This window comes from Zalophus californianus, chromosome 2 (assembly GCF_009762305.2).
Source record: "Zalophus californianus isolate mZalCal1 chromosome 2, mZalCal1.pri.v2, whole genome shotgun sequence".
Taxonomy (NCBI): domain Eukaryota; kingdom Metazoa; phylum Chordata; class Mammalia; order Carnivora; family Otariidae; genus Zalophus; species Zalophus californianus.
In genome coordinates, this window is record NC_045596.1 from 71,395,061 (window position 1) to 71,414,653 (window position 19,593).

At 38.5% G+C, this 19,593-nt stretch overlaps 1 protein-coding gene across 2 annotated transcripts in view; it reads left to right on the top strand.

Annotated features, from left to right (window-relative positions):
- PKD2 (polycystin 2, transient receptor potential cation channel) overlaps positions 1–18,125 on the top strand; it is a 56,621-nt gene extending 38,496 nt beyond the window's left edge. Inside the window, exons 9-15 of one of the 2 annotated variants that reach the window (XM_027597992.2) lie at positions 836–956; positions 5,604–5,702; positions 8,193–8,314; positions 8,560–8,677; positions 9,765–9,925; positions 15,052–15,199; positions 15,556–18,125. In XM_027597992.2, the coding sequence (XP_027453793.1) occupies positions 836–956; positions 5,604–5,702; positions 8,193–8,314; positions 8,560–8,677; positions 9,765–9,925; positions 15,052–15,199; positions 15,556–15,792 (1,006 nt within the window). In that variant the 3' untranslated portion in view covers positions 15,793–18,125. Of the gene's footprint in view, positions 1–835; positions 957–5,603; positions 5,703–8,192; positions 8,315–8,559; positions 8,678–9,761; positions 9,926–15,051; positions 15,200–15,555 lie in introns of both variants that reach the window. The other variant, XM_027597990.2, reaches the window with a different exon arrangement.
- Positions 18,126–19,593: the final 1,468 nt, after the last annotated feature.

Below are 19,593 nucleotides of genomic sequence, written 5' to 3' on the forward strand. Positions count from 1 at the left end.
AGGGCTTCTTAGCACTCAGTGCACATGGCAGCTTTTAAGAGACGTTTGCCTGTATTTTCATTCTTATTCAGTATTGTTGCCACATGTTTTAAACTCGGAGTTATTTTCTAAGAAAAAATAATATTTCTAATATTCTAAGAGAAATTCAAATCAGTACAGGAATTTTCAGTCTTTTCCAAAGTTCTCAGATATGATATGAAGACTAAAAAAAAATAATAATAACCAGTATTAGATTTCCATGCCATTTAGAAAGGAGTTAGGAAAGAAGAGAATTATGATAATAGAAGTTAAAAAGGCTTTGTACTGAAGGACAGCTAATTAATGTCACTGATGGAAGTCAGGAACGGAAATGATTTTACTGATTAAGACCCAGAGTTGGCAAGACATGGCCACTCAACACCACTTTGAGTGCATGTGAGGATATTGGATCTTTGAATGCATACAAGTTTGGCTATCCTTCAAGTCTTTTTTAAGAGGTTTTTTAAGAGGGTAACCGTTGTGAAGTTTAGAGTTAACCATGTTTTAGCCAGATTATGTGTTAAATTCCTATAGCTAATTGCTTTATGTCATCTAATAATATTATTATATTTTCTTTTTAACCAAGTGGAAATAACATATATAGCATGAAAACATGTTATTTTTATTCCAGAACTTTCAATTGGTCGTATAAGTAGCAAGAATTTTCCAAAGGGATTGACAATTTTCTACTATTTGGCAGCTATCTGTACTGAATAAAAGGTCCAAAAGTGTGAAATCATCTTTAAGGAATGTTACATCAATGCTGGACATTCTTTGTTTTTGTATTGTGGTGTTTTGTTTTGTTTTGTTTTTATAGTTTCACTCAATTCCGTATCATTTTGGGTGATATCAACTTCGCAGAGATTGAGGAAGCTAATCGAGTTTTGGGACCAATTTATTTCACTACATTTGTGTTCTTTATGTTCTTCATTCTTTTGGTATGTACACTTTTGTTTATAGTGAGGTGATTTAAACTTCATAAATCACCATCATAAAATCACCATCTTCCTTTTTCTCTCACGCTCTATCATTTTTTAAAAGACCCAGGAATAACTGTAGATACCAGAAGACATATTTTACTTCTCACTGATTCAGTTTTAAGTCTTCACCAAATATCTTTTCCATGGTCTTTCATTTATCCATATATATGTGTCTCTTCAATGTAAAAAAAAAAAAAAATTAGTTCACATGCAGATTTATAAAGTCACCTAAAATAGTGCTTTGCCGAAAAAGTAGAATGCTTACGTGTTTACATGCTTGTTTAACACAGATGTTGGCACTTTTATGATCACTTGCTAGCATGACTTTTCATTCCTCTTTTTCTTCTTTTCTTTAAAAAAAAAAAAAATTGGACCTGACAAAGCAAGCTAGATCCAGGATGTCAAGAGTAATATGTGGGTGAATTATTGCTTGTGAAGATTAAGATATTTTTGTTTTAACTTACTCATATTTAACACATCTAGAGACTACCTACAAAGAACATTCAGATTTTAAATTTAAAGCTAAATGTAGGGACACCTGGGTGGTTCAGTCATATAATTTGTGTTATACAAGCATCCAACTCTTGATTTCAGCTCAGGTCATGATCTCAAGGTCGTGAGATCAAGCCCTGTGTCAGGCTCCATGCTCAGTGCATACTTGAGATTCTGAGATTCTCCCCCGCCAACCCCCGCTCTTGCTCTTTCTCTAAATAAATAAATAAAATCTCCAAAAAATACAAAATAAAACTAAATCTAACCATGAGTGGAAATTGCTTTAAAAATTACTTTCGGGGCGCCTGGGTGGCTCAGTCGTTAAGCGTCTGCCTTCGGCTCGGGTCATGATCCCAGGGTCCTAGGATCGAGCCTCGCGTCGGGCTCCCTGCTCTGCGGGAAGCCTGCTTCTCCCTCTCCCACTCCCCTGCTTGTGTTCCCTCTCTGCTGTGTCTCTCTCTGTCAAATAAATAAATAAAATATTAAAAAAAAATTACTTTCAAAATACTTTTTAATTCTCTTGATCTGGTACAAATTAACATTTTTAACATTCTCACCCTAAGTTAATTGAGATTTTTTAGAAGGCATTTTGTTCTTCATCTTAACATTTACACATTTATTTGTCTACCAAGAAATTATTCAATTAAGTTAACGTAACCTAGGCAGTGGGTATTTCTTATCTAAACACTAATACTTAATTTAAGTCTTTCCTTATATCAATCATGATCGTAAGAAAACAAAATTGTCTCCATTTTCAATAGATGTTATAAGATCCTTTGTGTAAAGTTCAGTAATTCAGTGTAATATCCCCAAAGGTGGTCCAAGTATTTAGTGGTTATGTATATAGTATTTACAGATTGAGTATTAGATATACTTTAGTAGGATTGAAAGAGTCAGGAATATCAAACAAGTCTGTTTGTATCTTATACATATGTATCATTAGTTTTATTGGGTTTTTTAAGGATTTATTTATTTATTTTAGAAAGAGGGGGAGAGAGTACGAGCAGGGGGAGGGGCAGAGGGAGAGAGAGAATCTCAAGCAGACTCCTCACTGAGCACTGGAGCCCAACACAGGGCTCCATCACATGCCCCTGAGATCATGACCTGAGCCAAAACCAAGAGTCAGACGCTCAACCGACTGAGCCACCCAGGCGCCCCTGTATCATTAGTTTTAAAGTTAAGCCTCTCTAGTTTCTTTTTCCTGTCATATGTTAAGGAAAACATAGAGGGAACAGTAAGCCTTTTTCATCTTTAATATTGGTAGTACTTTGGATTCTGGAGCACCTGAATCCCTGCATCTCTACTAGGAAAACAAACACCAGGAATTGAGAGCCCTGCAGCAGACCCTTTAGTTAGCTGCAGGTCGCCTAAGTTTTCTTTGTGTGTCCGTCTGCCGAATGAGGGACAGACCTGGTGGCAATTTGAAATGGTCAAATGTGGACTTGTTTGAAGGTTGTTTTTTAGTAGACAGTGCCTGAAACTACTCAGTCATTTCATCAAATCAATCACTAGAACATGAAAAGAAGCTTTTAGCTTCTGTCTTTATACTAAAGTAAATTTTTGTGCTATTACACAAAAAGGAAATGGTCTCTCTGCACCCCACAGAGAGAGAGGAGGAAGCTACTGTCAATACAAACTTTTCTTTAAAGAAATGACAAGCCAAGTACAGCGTTGGCCACTTGTCTGAGAAGACTGCCAGGTGTTAATTTATTGCCCCGACCTTATTTTTTTTATTATTTTTATTTATTTTTTTACAATTTATTATTATGTACAGATAGAGAGAGCGCGCCCACGAATGGGGGGAGGAACAGAGGGAGAGGGAGAGAGAATCCCAAGCAGGCTCCACGCCGACCGCAGAGCCCGATCTCACAACTCTGAGATCACGACCTGAGCCGAAATCAAGAGTCAGACGCTTAACTGACTGAGCCACCCAGGCGGCCCTGTCCTGGCTTTAAAAGAAGCCGCAGTAATGTGAGGTGGTCCAGTGGAGCCAGGAAGCAAAAGCCCATCATCACCAGGGAAAGACCTCCAATTACACAATCAAGCGAACCTTCTGAGACAGAATGGAGAGAAGGAGGGGGAACTTCCTCTCCCCACATCCTCAGTAGCCTTTCTCAGCCACTTTTAATTTTTTTAAATCTCTTCAGAGGACCCACACTTTAATCCTACAACTAAGATACTAGCAGGCGTTAGCTACCAGCCATTTGGGAACTTAAAAAGAGAACAGTAATTGCCTGGGTTGGGAGGGAGAAAGTGGGAGATGTTACTCCAGCTGTGCTTGGAATTGAGCATTAAGCCAGGAACTTACATGCGTTTTATATTTTATTCTCATTTCTGCTACAGAATCTTAAATAGTATTCCTCCTTAATTTGTAGCAATTTAATAGCCCATTAAAATAATAGAGCTCGGGCGCCTGGGTGGCCCAGTTGGTTAAGCGACTGCCTTCGGCTCAGGTCATGATCCTGGAGTCCTGGGATTGAGTCCCACATCGGGCTCCCTGCTCGGCAGGGAGTCTGCTTCTCCCTCTGACCCTCTTCCCTCTCGTGCTCTCTATCTCTCATTCTCTCTCTCTCAAATAAATAAATAAAATCTTTAAAAAAATAAATAAAATAAAATAATAGAGCTCTCTTTTTGTTCATTCCCCCATCATTCAATAAATATTTACTGAACCACTATATTCCAGGCAAGGTGCTAGGTACTGGGGGTCCAGACCAGCCCTGCCCTCAGAGAGGTTCCACAAACTTGTGGGGAAAACAGACATAATCAAATACATAACTCTGGGGGCGCCTGGGTAGCTCAGTCAGTTAAGCGTCTGCCTTTGGCTCGGGTCATGATCTCAGGGTCCTGGAATCCAGCCCCGTATTCGGCTCCCTGCTCAGCGGGGAGCCTGCTCATCCCTCTCCCTCTTCCACTCCCCCTGCTTGTGCTCTGTCTCTCTCTCAAATAAATAAATAAAATCTTAAAAAAAAATACATAATTGTAGTCAGAAACCAGAGCTATATGCCAGAAAGGAATGTGTTAAAGGACCTGATCAGTTGGGTGTGGCGTTTCAAGAAAACCTGGGAGGAGGGGGCCGCACCTGGGTGGCTCAGTCATTAAGTGTCTACCTTCGACTCAGGTCATGATCCCAGGGTCCTCTCCCTCTCCCCCTTCCCCTGCTTGTGTTCCCTCTCTCACTGTGTCTCTCTCTGTCAAATAAAGAAATAAAATCTTAAAAAAAAAAAAAAAAAAAACAACCTGTGGGAAACAGGTGTTGGAAATACAAACCATTATCTTGGGGAGGGGTAAGTTAGGAAAATGAACTAACCTTTACTGAATGATAATAGCTATAAATTATGTAGCACTTAACCATGCATGAGGCCCTGTCCTAAGCACTTAACATAGATTATCTCATTAATTCTTACAACAAATCTGTAGGGGAGGAACTACTATTTCTCCCATTTTGTTAATGTAAGAACAAATAAATTTTAAAATAAAGATTAGAACATTTAAACAATGTAGTCTTGGCAGTGCTAAGACTGAAACCCAAGTATGCTTGACTCCAAAGTCTGTCTTTTCACTAAGCTTCTCTTGACTATCTTCTGTGAAGCCTACTGTATTCCCATTTGCAGAGATCTTTTCAACTCTTCAAAATATGCTCCTGTAAATCTCAAATAATATTGTATAGCAATATTTGGAAGAAGCATAGAATTCCACTTGTCTGTATTGACTGTTGAAATTTGAAGAGCTATGTAGAGTTCTACACTTCTAATAATTTCTGTCAAATGAAAAAAGTGTAGACAAACAAAAATAATAAAATAAAATAATCCCACCATCCATAGGTAAATACATCAATATTTTGTTGTATTTCATTCTTGTCTCTTTTTGCAAAATATATCACAATATATGGTTTGTAAATAAGAAAATATATTGCCTTTTCCTTTGGCATGATTTAATGAAAAAAATAACTTTCCCAAAGAGTATAGTAGCAAAACTATTAATTTATGTCTTCTTAAGAAATCAGATCATTAAAAAAAAATGAACAAAAATGCGTATGTCAAATTTCGGGTTGATGTTTAGGAAGTATATTTAGGTTTCTTCTTTAATCTCAACTTTCCTTTGATTTACAAACAGAATATGTTTTTGGCCATCATCAATGATACTTACTCTGAAGTTAAATCTGATTTGGCCCAGCAGAAAGCTGAAATGGAACTCTCAGATCTTATCAAAAAGGTATGACAAGCCCTAATTCTCAGAATTGTTTTATTTTCTACATAAAGTGAGGATTGTTTCAGCCAGATTTACACATCAACACTGATCCACTGTTACGGTGTAAAGAGTAGATTGCTACATTTCAGGAGTAATTTAAACGTTCTCTGTCTTAGAGCTAGAGATGGGTATGTTGCTAGCCTGGACTTCAATTCTGGAAATCATTTAATGCCCTAGAATTAAACTCTCCACAATCTCTTTTGACTTTTAAGAGCTGAGCTGCTGGTTTTACCTTTACTTATTTTGAGGACACCGCTAGTGGGCTGCCACTTGCAGATCCAGAGTTCAGAATAAACTGAAAGGGAAGAATATAAAGACATTTCCATTTTTTCTATCTCAAATACAATTTTAAAAAAGAAAAAAAAAGTTTTAGAAGCAAATATTTTGTAGTTCACCCTTTATCCTTGTCCTTCCAAGGAAGTTTTAAAATAGTCAAAGGAAAAAGGCCACAGAGTAAGGGCCTGAGAACTTTCACTTACGCACCTTCTCAGGAAGTTGTTAAATAAATGGAAGGGCAGGACAGGAAAGTTGGGTAGCTTTGTTCTTCTCCATGTGACTTCTTTATTTGGTTTAAAGTATAAAACTTAAGCAACAACAAATAACTACATCTAAAGTACACAGCCTGTTCCCTAACATCATTTTACTAAGATACCGGTGGCTCCTTGACTGTGTGACCTTTTTCTGTTGGTTCAAGTCCTAAGACTGTGTTGTCTGTGAATCATGTAGGAACAGAGAACTTCCAGTTCTTAAAACAAAACCCCTTGGGGGGAGGGGGGTGGGGGGATGGGTTAGCCCGGTGATGGGTATTCAACAGGGCACATTCTGCGTGGAGTACGGGGTGTTATGCACAAACAATGAATCATGGAACGCTATATCCAAAACTAATGATGGAATGTATGGTGATTAACATAACAATAAAAAATTTAAAGGAAAAAAAAACCCTTGGATGGGGCCTTAAGATTTGGGTTATCCTGAATTTTGCAAAACAGTTTCTTACATGTTAGCAAATCTCCAAGGTGTATACAAGCAATCCTTACATTGCACTTTGGTTCTGAGATGCACAGATTTCAGTTATTTCATGTTAAATAACACCAGCCTCTCCACACAGTTCCTATTTCAGTTGTCACAGTATCTTGACTAAGAATAATCTGGGTGGCTCAGTTGGTTAAGCGACTGCCTTCGGCTCAGGTCATGATCCTGGAGTCCCGGGATTGAGTCCCACATCGGGCTCCCTGCCCAGCAGGGAGTCTGCTTCTCCCTCTGACCCTCTTCCCTCTCGGGCTTTCTATCTCTCATTCTCTCTCTCTCAAATAAATAAATAAAATCTTTTAAAAAAAAAAGAATATAAAGTACAAACTTCCAGTTGTCACAGAACATTTCAGTTATCACAGTATATTAACTATAATAGCATAACATATAAACTTCACGCTAGCTCTTCAGGCTATAAATCGTTACATAAATAACTGATGTGTACCCTGACCCGTGAGCAATAACATCCCTTCTTACAGAGTCTAGGTTAGGTCACCGAGCACCCGCTGTTTAGTGCAGACACAAAACATGTAGTTGTGTTGCTTCTCTCTCTCCCTGTGAGAAACCCCCACATGATGTGTCACAAGAGTGCATATCTGAAAGGGAGAATGGGCCAGCAAAGATGAAAGCTGAGCAAAGAAACAAAGACTGATAACACTGAAAGTGAAGTTCAAAACAAATGTAAGAGTTCTAGAATAGGTAGATGGCCGTGGGAATGTCAGCGCTGCTACCCTTCAAGATCTTGAATATCTGTGGAAAGATAGATATGCAGTCAAAGAACTTAGTGAAGGCAAGTTTATCAACATGAATGAGGGTAGTGGTTGTGATGGAAAGTACCAACAGTGTCTCCAAGGAAGTGACGCTGGCAAACAACGTCACATTCAAGGAACTCTGGGAATATTTTACAGCATTGGAAGGGCAAAGGATAAAATGTTGGAGCTGATCCATATAAAGAAAGGATTATCAAAGTTCCTCAAGACATAGAAAAGAGGCTTCCTCCATATCCGTTATACAAGAAGAAGGGAAGCACTATTTTTACAAATAAATATTCATTTTACTGTTTTTTTAAACTTCCCTGTAAATTTATAACCAATACCAAGGGAGTTTTTAATGCTTTGATTAAAAGGTTTTTTTTTAAGTTTATTTAAGTAATCTCTACACCTAACATGGGCTCCGACTCATGACCTCGAGATCAAGAGTCACATGCTTTTCTGACTGAGTCAGACAGGCGCCCCTGATAAGATGTTTTAAAGGTCGCAGAGCAATCATAATTTTTCCTGTTGATTATTAACATCACTTGCACAGTTCAGGCTTGCAAGGTCATTTTGACAGCCCTGCACTACCGTGTAAATGGATGGTAAACACATACAAAAAGAGACTAACTAAAAAGAGAGTAAACTAAACCCAATCTTTTCTTTTCAATAGGGCTACCATAAAGCCTTGGTCAAACTAAAACTGAAAAAAAATGCTGTGGATGACATTTCTGAGAGTCTGAGGCAAGGGGGAGGCAAGTTAAACTTTGATGAACTTCGACAAGATCTCAAAGGGTGAGAATCACTTTCTGAGACCCTGTGAAATTCCTATGTAAAGATAAGTTCTTGGTGATAAGGATATTTCTGGCCCAAGTACTCAGAGAGATACTATTTTTTCAGAGGAGGTGTCTTTCTGGAACATATCCCAAGAGGAGGGATGATTCAGCAGTTTCTCCTTTCTTCCTGCATCTTGATGTCTCTGTGTTTGCACTAGACCATGTGTATGAATGATTTCATCTGTAACCTCTCAATAATTTCAGGAAGGGCCATACTGATGCAGAGATCGAGGCAATATTCACAAAATATGACCAAGATGGAGATCAAGAACTGACCGAACATGAACATCAGCAGATGAGAGACGACTTGGAAAAAGAGAGGGTGGGTCTAATGTAGGAGAACGTGATTTGATTCAGCCTGTGTTTCAGACACCATGCTAAGTAGTGGATTACTGAGAGTCTCTCTCTGTCTTTCTGCCTCTTTCTCTGTCTCTGTCTCCGTCAATTTATGTAGTAGTACCCAGCATATTCCAAAAAGGATATATAACAACAATACGTAAAAATACATATATATTGGCATAAATGTAAAAAAATCAAAATGAAAAAATGAGGTAAAACAAAAGCAAAATATAAAATAGACTGTGAAGCTAAAAATGCATTCCATAAAAATATATACATGCTTGTTAAAGACTGAGCTACAAATTTGGCCCTAAGCTTTTTGGTCATCAGCTTGAAAAGGGAAACCTAGGAGTTACACACTTCACAGTGTCCATGAGAGTGGGGAAAAGATTTCTCAGGGGATATAAAGTTAGTTGCTCTATAAATTAACATTTATAATAAAACAAAACTAGCAGCTGCCTTCCATTTGAATACTAATGAAATGGTCTTTTATAATCAGAAAGGATAATTAAAAGCTTTTAACATTAACTTTAAAAATAAATGGTTAAACAAACCAAAAAATATCCCTGGTAATTGAGGTAGAGAATATAGGTGAATACTCTACAAAAATCTCTTTTCTATAAGGAGATAGTAGAGAACAGCGGTCGCTAAACTGCACAGAACTGTGTCAGTAGGTGGGAAACTTTACCAGGTATAGTGAAATGTGAACAAGAAGACAGTGAGTAAAATCACCTTACACAAGTCTGTATTTCTTCTAAGATTATATTCTTCCTACTTTGTAGTTACTAAATGTGTTTTTTTATGAAAAGGTGAGAATATATTTCTTCATTTACTTTTTTTGTTATTGTTCTATTTTTAATGTTCTTTCTTGTCCAAACAAGTTAGCAATTCCTTGCTGGTCATTAAAATCTGTTTTGAAAATTTGCCAGTCCATGAAATTTAGAAGTGTGGGAATCACAGTCGGTGTTAAATGGTACATGCCCATTTCCCATCTGCCCAAGCCCACAGTGAAGTTCTGTGGGGACTAGGTGTTCTTGCTCCTCACTCAGTGACCCCATGTTCTTCAGGAGGACCTGGATCTGGACCACAGCTCTTTACCACGTCCCATGAGTAGCCGAAGTTTCCCACGAAGCCTGGATGATTCTGAGGAGGATGATGATGAAGACAGTGGGCATAGCTCCAGAAGGAGGGGAAGCATCTCCAGTGGGGTTTCTTATGAAGAATTTCAAGTGTAAGTATTAAGGAATTGGCAGAATTGGGGCTGATGAGTTCAAATGAGACCAAGCCACTTCTTCTACCTCTCACAATTTGATCCTTTCCATTACTAATCATCAGTTCTTTTTTTTTTATAACTTTTAATGGTGCTTTTTTCTTTTGATAAAAGTATTATATTCCTTATAGGAAAATCAGCAAATAAAGAAAAACAAAACATTAAGATCTCTCCCATTCCCACTAAACCAAAATGCCAATTAACATTTTGGTGTCTGTATCTCCATTTACATGTGTTTATTTTTTTTTTATGCTTTTATGGCCTTAGCACATGGTATATCCTAAGATATACCTGAGACGAATATATGTTTTGTTGTTGTTAAGTGGAGTGTTCTATAGGTATTTATTAGGTCCGGTTGGTTTATAGTGTTATTTAAATCTATTTCCTGTCATCCTGCCTATTTGTTCTTTCTGCTTTTGGAAGTGGGATATTAAAGTCTCCCAACTATTATTATTAAATTGTCTGTTCCTTCCTTTCTGTAAGGTTTTGCTTTGTGTGTTTTGGCACTCTGCTGCTAGGTGTGTATATGTTTATAATTGGTACATCTTCCTAATAGATTGACCCTGTTTTCATTATAAAATGTCCTACTTTATCTCTAGTAAGATTTTTTTTGTTTTAAAGTCTTTTTTTGTCTGATATTACTATAGCAACTCCAGCGTTTTTATTGTTCCTTTTCGCATGATACATCTTTTTCCATTCTTTCATTTCCAACCTATTTGTATCCTTGAATCTCAAGTGTGTCACCTGTAGACACCATTTAGTTGGATCTGGTCTTTTTATCCAGTCTGATAGTCTCTGCCTGTTGATTAGAATGTTTACTTCATTTACATTTAATGTTATCATTGATATAGTTGGACTTATATCTACCATTTTATTTTTCATTTTCTATAGGTCTCGTGTCTTTTTTGTTCCTCCTTTTCTCCTTTATTGCTTTCTTTTACATAAAATGGATACTTTTCAGGGCTTAGTCGTTAAGCGTCTGCCTTTGGCTCAGGTCACAATCCCAGGGTCCTGGGATTGGGCCGCACATCAGGCTCCCTGCTCGGCAGAAGCCCACTCCCCCTGCTTGTGTTCCCTGTCTTGCTGTGTCTCTCTCTGTCAAATAAATAAATAAAATCTTTAAAAAAAATAAAATGGGTATTTTCTAATGTAACATTTTAATTCCTTTAATAGTTTTTTTTCATTACATTTTTCAGTTATGTTTTTAGTGGTTGCTCTAGGACTTAACATATACAAAGAAATTTATCAAAATCTACCTCAGATTTATATTAATTTAATCCAAGGAGATACAGAAATATCATTCCTATATAACTCTGTTAACTCCTCCCCTTTTTGTGCCATTATTATATGTTACAAATCCAGTATCACAATGTTATAATGATCACTTCAATAATTTTGTCTCTTAAAAGAGCTGAGACAAGAAAGAAGAGAAAGTATATATTTATAGAATTCAGCATATTCTTTTTCTTACCATTTCTGCTTCTCATTTGTTCCTGTGGATTCAAGTTACCATCTGGTGTCATTTCCGTATTCCAATACAACTTTGATCTTACCCACCTCCTTTGTCCTGCTATTGTCAAATATATTATTACATTTCTATGTGTTATAGGCCCAACAATACAATTGTGTACATATGGTCTTACGCAGTTGCTTTTGAAATCAGTGAAGAGAAAAAAAGGACAATACATTTGTATTGTCTTTTGCAGTTACATAATAACATGTTCCAGTGCTATTTGTTTTTTCCATGTGGATTCCAATTACTATCTGGATCACTTGCTTTCAGCCTGAAGAACTTCCTTTAGTATCTCTTCTAATAGAAGCAGGCCTGCTGGGGCACCTGGGTGGCTCAGTCGGTTAGGCGTCTGCCTTCAGCTCAGGTCATGATCTCAGGTCAAGCCCCATGTCAGGCTCCCTGCTCAGCGGGGAGTCTGCGTCTCCCTCTCCCTCCACCCCTCCCCCCAGCCTGTGCACGCTCTCTCTCTCTCAAATAAATAAATAAAATCTTTAACAATAAAAATAAAAAATAAAGCAGGCCCGCTAGCTTGAATTCCCTGTTTTTCTTTATCTAGGAATATTTTTATTTTTCCTTCATTTTTTTCTTGTCTCCACTATTTCTGATGAGAAGGTAGCTGTTAATCTTACTTAAGTTCCCTTGTATGTGATGGGTCACTTTTCTCTTGCTGCTTGCAAGATATTTTCTTTGTCTTTGTGTTTCAGTATTTTGACCATGATCTGTCTGGATGTGGATTTCTTTGCAGTCATCCTAGCTGGAGTTCATTAAGCTGCTGGGATATATAATATTTTCATCAAGTTTGGGAAGTTTTCAACTATTATGTCCTCAAATATTTTTTTGCTGCTTTCTCTCCTTTCCTTCTGGGACTCCTATCCTAGATATGTTGGGGTGCTTACTGATATCCCACATCTTTCTTCACTCTTTTTTCTCTCTGCTCTTCAGATTGCATAGTTTCTGTCCATCTATCTTCAAGTGTGCTGATTCTTTCTCCTGCCAGCTCAAATCTGCTGTTGAGACCCTGTTAGGGACTTTTTCCTTTCATTCATTGTACTTTCCAACTCCAGAATTTCTCTTAGGTTCTTTGAAATAATCTGCATCTCTTTCTTGATATTCTCTATGTGATGAGACAGTGTCCTCATACTCTCCTATATCTTTTAAAGCCTGATTTTCTTTAGTTCTTTGAATATATTTATAATAGCTACTTTGAGCTTTTTGTCTACTAAATCTCTCTGGGCCCCCTCAAAGGTAGGTTCTGTTGCCTCCTTTTTCTCTATGTGTTATGGGTCACATTTTTTTCTGGTGTTTTTGCATGTCTCATATTTTTTTATTGAAAACTGGAGATATTAAATAAATATTATAGCAATTTAGAATACTAATTTTCTTCCTCCCCTATCCCCTAGGCTTGTTCTGTTTGCTGTTTGCATGCTTGTTTTTTAATGAAGTCTGTTTCCCCCGCATTGTGAAGCCTCTGATTCTGCTTCTCAGAGGCCACGGGCCTGACCACATGACCACGTGACCACCACAGTCACTTTGAAAAGACAGTGCTCTTAGCAGGGCTCTCATTGTCTTTCCCTGTTCTCTCTGGGAAGCCTTCCGCCTCTGTTGATATTACTTCCACCTCTTGGCTTCCACTAATTGTTGGCTGATGGGTCTGTTGTTTTCAGTAAAGCCTCGGGATATAAACTGTTCCACACTCTGATCCAATTCAATTCATGCCCCTTTGCAGGGGTAGTTTTTGAAGCCAGTCTTTAGCAGTCTTCTTAGCTGTCTCTTTTCCTGGTTCTTTCTGATAAACTAGCTGGAAACAGTTTATCTTTTTTGTCTCATGAGGTGACCGGCCTTGTCTTAACGGCTTATCACCACAATCCCCGTTGTTCTGAGGAGCACTCTTAGGCTTAGCACTTTGTTCCAAATAAAGCCAGTTCTCTTGGAGGAAGCCTTGGAGCTCTCTGTCCTGTGGCCTGACTCTCCTCCCGGGCAAAACCTCTGTGCCACTCCTTCAGAGCTAGGTGCAGGGACAGTGGTCTACTTACCCACGTGATACCCCTGTTTCATGAATAAGCCACCTGGCTAGGAGGGCAGCCTTCAGTCTTCTCAGTTTTCCTCTCCTGGCATGGAAACTCCAGCCTACAGTGGGCAGCTGGGTGGAGGAAAACATCATTCCTCCCAGCCACTCTTGCCTGGATTAGATCCTCTGCAACATGGGTTTGGAGGTGGAGACATAGAGATGAGAAATGCAGCAGCCCACTCCTCCCTGGGAGATACCATAGGCCCCCACTGGGAGCTGGAGGGAGTGGGGGCCCTGGGTCCATTGCCGAACCCAACTGGAGTGACCTTCTGTCACAATGAGCTAGGGGAGACAGGGAGCAGACCGTAGCTCACATGTCATAGACTCTCACTCTTCTTACTAAAATCCAGTGAATTTTCTTAAATAAATGCTTCTTCATTTGCTGTATACTCTTAAGAAGATTTACAGAATTGGGGTGCCTGGCTGGCTCAGTTGGTTAAGCATCTGCTTTCAAGTCAGGTCATGATCCCGGGGCCCTGGGATCGAGCCCCGCGGGAGCCTGCTTCTCCCTCTCCCTGCTGCTCCCCCTGCTTGTGCTGTCTCTCTCTCTCTCTGTCAAATAAATAAATAAAATCTTTGAAAAAAAAAAGATTTATAGAATTTTTAAAAAATTTTTTAAATAATTTTTAACAGTTATGGTTGTTTCTCTAGGGAGAGTGCCTACAGAGCCCTCAAACCACCATCCCAGAGGTTGTCTCCCATTTCTGTGTTTTTAAAGCATTTACATAATTTTTTATTCAAAATTATTTTATTCAAAACATTCACTCATTAGTGAACAGTGTTTTCTAACTACTTTATTTACTTAATATATTGTGAACATTACTATTTCATTAAATATTCCATCACCATATAATTTCTGGTGTCTCCTTGGAATTCCATTATATAGATGAACAATAACATATTTGAATAATTTTCTGTTAATTATAAAAATAACCATTTTTCTTTTTTTAAAAAACATTCATTTATTTGAGAGAACGAGAGAAAGAGAGTACAGGCCGGGGGAGGGGGAGAGGGAGAAGCAGGCTCCCCACTGAACAAGGAGCCCAATGCAGGGCTCGACCCCAGGACCCCAAGATCATGACCTGAGTCCCAAGGCAGACGCTTAACCAACTGAGCCACCCAGGCACCCCTAATGTAACCATTTTTCAATGAACCACTATTAATAAGCAGAACTCTAATGAGTATGCTGGTAGCCCAAAAAATCACACATATACATATTTCCCTTAGAAATTTTTCAAAAAATGGAATATCTGAATAAAAGCCAAGCATATGTTTTTAAGACTTGTAATACAATGTTGACTTGCAGAGAAGTTGTGCCAGTTAGCATTCCCATCAGCAATATATGAGTTTATCGCTGAAGTTTGAGACTACTTAGAATGTGTTTCAGATTATCATATTGTTTAAGAAAAAAAATCTTAGCACTTCCGTTTGAAAAGCCAGTTGGGCTGAAAAGGCAACCAACTGCACAAGGTGGCTTTGACCCCTCTCACCTGCGGTTTCCAACAGGCTGGTGAGACGAGTGGACCGCATGGAGCACTCCATCGGCAGCATCGTGTCCAAGATTGACGCTGTGATCGTGAAGCTGGAGATCATGGAGCGGGCCAAACTGAAGAGAAGGGAAGTGTTGGGAAGGCTGCTGGATGGGGTGGCGGAGGTAAGTGGTCATCTGACACAGAAACACTGACTCAGTAAAATATCAGGGTAGTCATATTTTATAACCTTAAATCTGAGACGTTTTTTGAAAATGTCTGTGTAACTGCAGATCCGTGCCATCAGATGATAATCTGGAGGTGTTATGTAATACTGCATGCACTGATGTTTCAGCCTTCAACTGAATGGTACAATTAAGCAAAAAAGTTACTCCAGTAGCTCAGAGAATTGCTGTGTATGCTATAAATCGCCAGAGTCACTTACAGATAATTTGGCCCCTTAATTTCCTAGGGCAACTTCTAAGTACAGAAGTATACCTCGCCTGACCCCCAACATCATGGTCTCTTTTTCCTTTATTAGGATGAAAGACTGGGTCGTGACAGTGAAATCCACAGGGAGCAGATGGAGCGGCTAGTACGGGAGGAACTGGGGCGCTGCGAATCCGATGATGCAGCTTCCCAAACTAGTCATGGTCTAGGCACACCCGTGGGACTGAACGGTCAAGCTCGCCCCAGAAGCTCCCGCCCTTCTTCCTCCCAGTCTACAGAAGGAATGGAAGGTGTAGGTGCAAACGGGAGTTCCAATATCCACGTCTAGGATGTGTGCTAGTATGTGTTCCTAATCGGTGAGAAAGGGGCTGACGTGTCCTGCATTGCCAGGGCAGGTACACTCTTTATATGCCCTGACCACCGTAGGATGCCGGTCTTTGTGACCAGCCATTAAGTCTTCTGCACTTTAATTTATTTTAGATAAACCTTGCCCATGGATCAAAGAAGATTTTTTTTTTCTCATGTAAGAAATCTAGGTGTAAATATTGAGTCTAGAAAAAAAGTCTTTGTAAAGTATATGGAGTGGTATGCCCACTTGCTACCATGGATGAGTCTTCTCAGTTGACAATGAAGTAGCCTTTAAAGTGAGGAGAGAAGCGTCAAAAGGCTTCTGAGTTTTATTTCCAATCATGAAAATCAGTATTGTCATTTTTGCCCAGTGTGTGAAGGGAAAGTAGGGGCATTCCTTCCCATGCAGGCTGAGCTCATGGATGTAATACATAGCTTTCTTTTAAGAAAGGAGCCTTTTGTTTCAACTACCTTCCCCGGGGTAAACTTTTCTAAAAGATAAACTCGAAAAGAACTCCAAACCATAGAATGGGTATGTAGTCATTATGCTAGAATTTGTATGAATGGTTAAGATAAATGTTGGATACTGTGCTTTTCTTTGGGTATTATATCATATCTAATGTCTGTGGGAATAACTGTTTCACTTAATTCACACTATTTTTGCTCTGAACTGCATGAAGCCACCGAAGATTGATTGTGGATTAAAATGTCATCTCCAACCATAACATGGGAAAATTGGAAGGAGCCCTATCACTAAGTTTGACTTACTCTAATAATTAGTTTAGTATAAAGATTTGTCCATATATTCTCTTCCCAGGTGGCCCAACTTATTTGCAACTGATTTTAATGTAACTAATCTGGGAAGGCCAACTTACTAAATGTTTTAAGTATGTACTGAAGGTTTTAACTCAGCAAATATGTTCATTTTACACAAGAATTTAAAGTTTTGAAATTCACATATAAATATTGTGAGACTAAAGTTTGAGTTTTATGCCGTTTTGAGAATATAGAACTCAAATACTTTTTTTTTTTTATGAGAGGGAGGGGCAGAGGAAGAGGGAGAGAGACAACCTTAAGCAGGCTCCATGCTCAGCACAGAGCCCAACATGAGGCTCGATCTCTTGACCCTGAGATCATGGCCTGAGCCGAAATCAAGAGTTGGAGACTTAACCAGCTGAGCCACCCAGGCACTCTGAGAACTCAGATACTCTTGATCCTGCATTTCAAAACTAGAATTTATAATCTAAATGGAGCTCAGTTTAATCAAAAGGAGTTTCTGGTATTGAAAATTCATTATCAGAATGTATCAGCCAAAGTTTGAATTTGCAGCAGATTTTTTTTTAGGAGAGGGTCTCACCAAATTTATGGAGAAGAAATCTATTTCTCAATTTGATCTTATTTTTCAAAAGTGTTGAATGAGGTAACCTTTTGAGAGCTAATGGGATGAGCAAGGGAGAATGCAGTGTTGGTGAATTAACTCTGACTCGGAGAACAATAGAAGAGAGGCCTGTGTTTTAGTGCCTTGTTCTGAATTCACATGTTGTTCATGTAATTGGTAGAATATGTCAGTCAAATCTTCAATGAAAACACGAGCAAATGAACTTTAAAAGCTGGCTTCGATAGAAGTGGTACACATTGGGTTTCTTTCACAGTATTTCTCACGGCTTTCTTTCCATCTTTACTTTCTTTTGAATATGCTACACAAAGTTCTTTATTACTAGGTACTACAGTTTGCATTCCAGGGATATTGAGTGTATGTATTTATATTTGTGTACCGTGTTGTTACCTGTAAACAAACTTCAATTTGAAGTGCAGCCATTATGTGGTATCCATGTGTATTGACCACGTGCCATATATCAATTATGGTCACTAGAAAGTCTTTCTGTATACTTATTATTATACTGTTTCTCATTCCACCTGAAAGACTTTACAACATTCTTTTTTTACCCGTAAGTTACATTTTTTCTCTTTAGTCATGGAGAACTCCTTCTCATCCCTGTCCTGTCACCTTCCCCTCTATATTTGTATTATTAAGAAGATGTTACATATGCAAGGCTCTTGACAATCGAGAATTTCATTAATGTGTAATATTGAGCTCTTTACTTCTCAATAAAGACTTGGGATAACAACAGATGTTATAGTTGTCTATTTCCTAAGGAGAAGGAGCTGGGCAATTTGTTATCATGAGACTCATTAGTAAAGACTTACACTTTGAAAAAGGCATCTTCTTTTTTTATGTCCAAAGAACAATATGATTGACACATTACTTCTTCTGCAATATGTACTTCTAGGAGGTTATTCTGAGGATTGTGTAGTTTCCTACTGTGCAGCCACCACATTTTACTTATAGTTTTCTAAAGTGAAGAGCTGGCTCTAATAGTTCTGTTATCTCAAAATCTTTGAACATAATTCCCTCGTTGGCTTTTCATGAGTTCCTCCATGGGTATATAACAGGAGTCAGAGTGCTGAATGCCAGGTTTATAAATATTTAAATTTTTTTAATTTTACTTATTTATTTTACAGAGAGAGTGTGTGTGAGCAGGGGGGAGGGGCAGAGAGAGAGAATCTCAAGCAGACTCCGCACTGAGCCCAGTGGTGGGGCTTGATCCCAGGACCCTGAGATCATGACCCGAGCCGAAATCAAGTTGGACACTTAACCGCTGAGCCACCCAGGCGCCCCTCTGAATATTTAGTTTGATTCAGAACTGTCAGATTGCCCTCCAGGAAAACCGCACCGGTCTGCAGCCCCACTGCGTGCGTGAGATCACCAGTCTTATGCACATCCCCACCAGCATCAGTACCACGCAGCTGCCTACTCTGTTAATGGCATGGTTTGAAAGTAAGGTTTCATCTTATTTTGCATTTCTCTGATTCCTAATTCCTAAGGTTGGACATCCCCTCATATAATTGTTCAACATTTGGGTTTCCCTTTTGGTAAGTTGCCTGTCCAAACCTTTAAAATCTTACACTTTGATCTACTGGGAAACACGTATGTTTTTGTTCATTGCTTATTTTTCTACTGGGTCATGGCCTTTTTTGTTGATTTGCGAATGAACAAGTCAAGTTCCTTGTATGGTTTAAGTATTAATCCCTTATCAGTTTGGACTCTTGTTAGTATCTCTCATCCAACTGATAAGTCTATCAATATTTCCTTGGTTTTTATATAAAAGAATCCATCGATTTATTTTGCCTTATTGTGTTTGGGGTTTTGAGACCTTTGTATGGTCAAAAACTTTTATTTATTAAACTTACAGTTTTACCTTTCACATTTAATACCCTGTGTGAGAGTAACCTTGTGTAAGGCCCACAGGTATTTTCTCCACACAGTCAGCCAGTTTTGCCAATATTCTCTATTAAATAAGTCACTTTACCTTATTAGTTTATGATGTCATTTCCGTTTCATGTATAAATGTTTTTTTTTAACTCTTTAGCCTTTTACATACTAATCTATGAATGTTCTTGCACAACTTCTATTATTATGACTTTATAGTACGTGTTCAGTATGTGGTAAGGTCTTTTTTTCCCCCTAAATTGACTATGCTATTTTTGTGAAACTTTATTTTTCCATGCAAGTGTCCAAACAAATTTAGTGGGTTCCTATAGGGGCAGGAGTGGACAGAGAGAAAAAGGTCCCACTGGAATTTTATTGGAATTGCATTGAATTTACTGATAAGTTTAGGGAGAACTGACATCTTAACACTATCAGAAACAGTTCTTCCTTTATTCAGAACTTCCTTAATGTCCTTTAAGTGTTTCTTAAAATTTCTTAAAGACATGCATT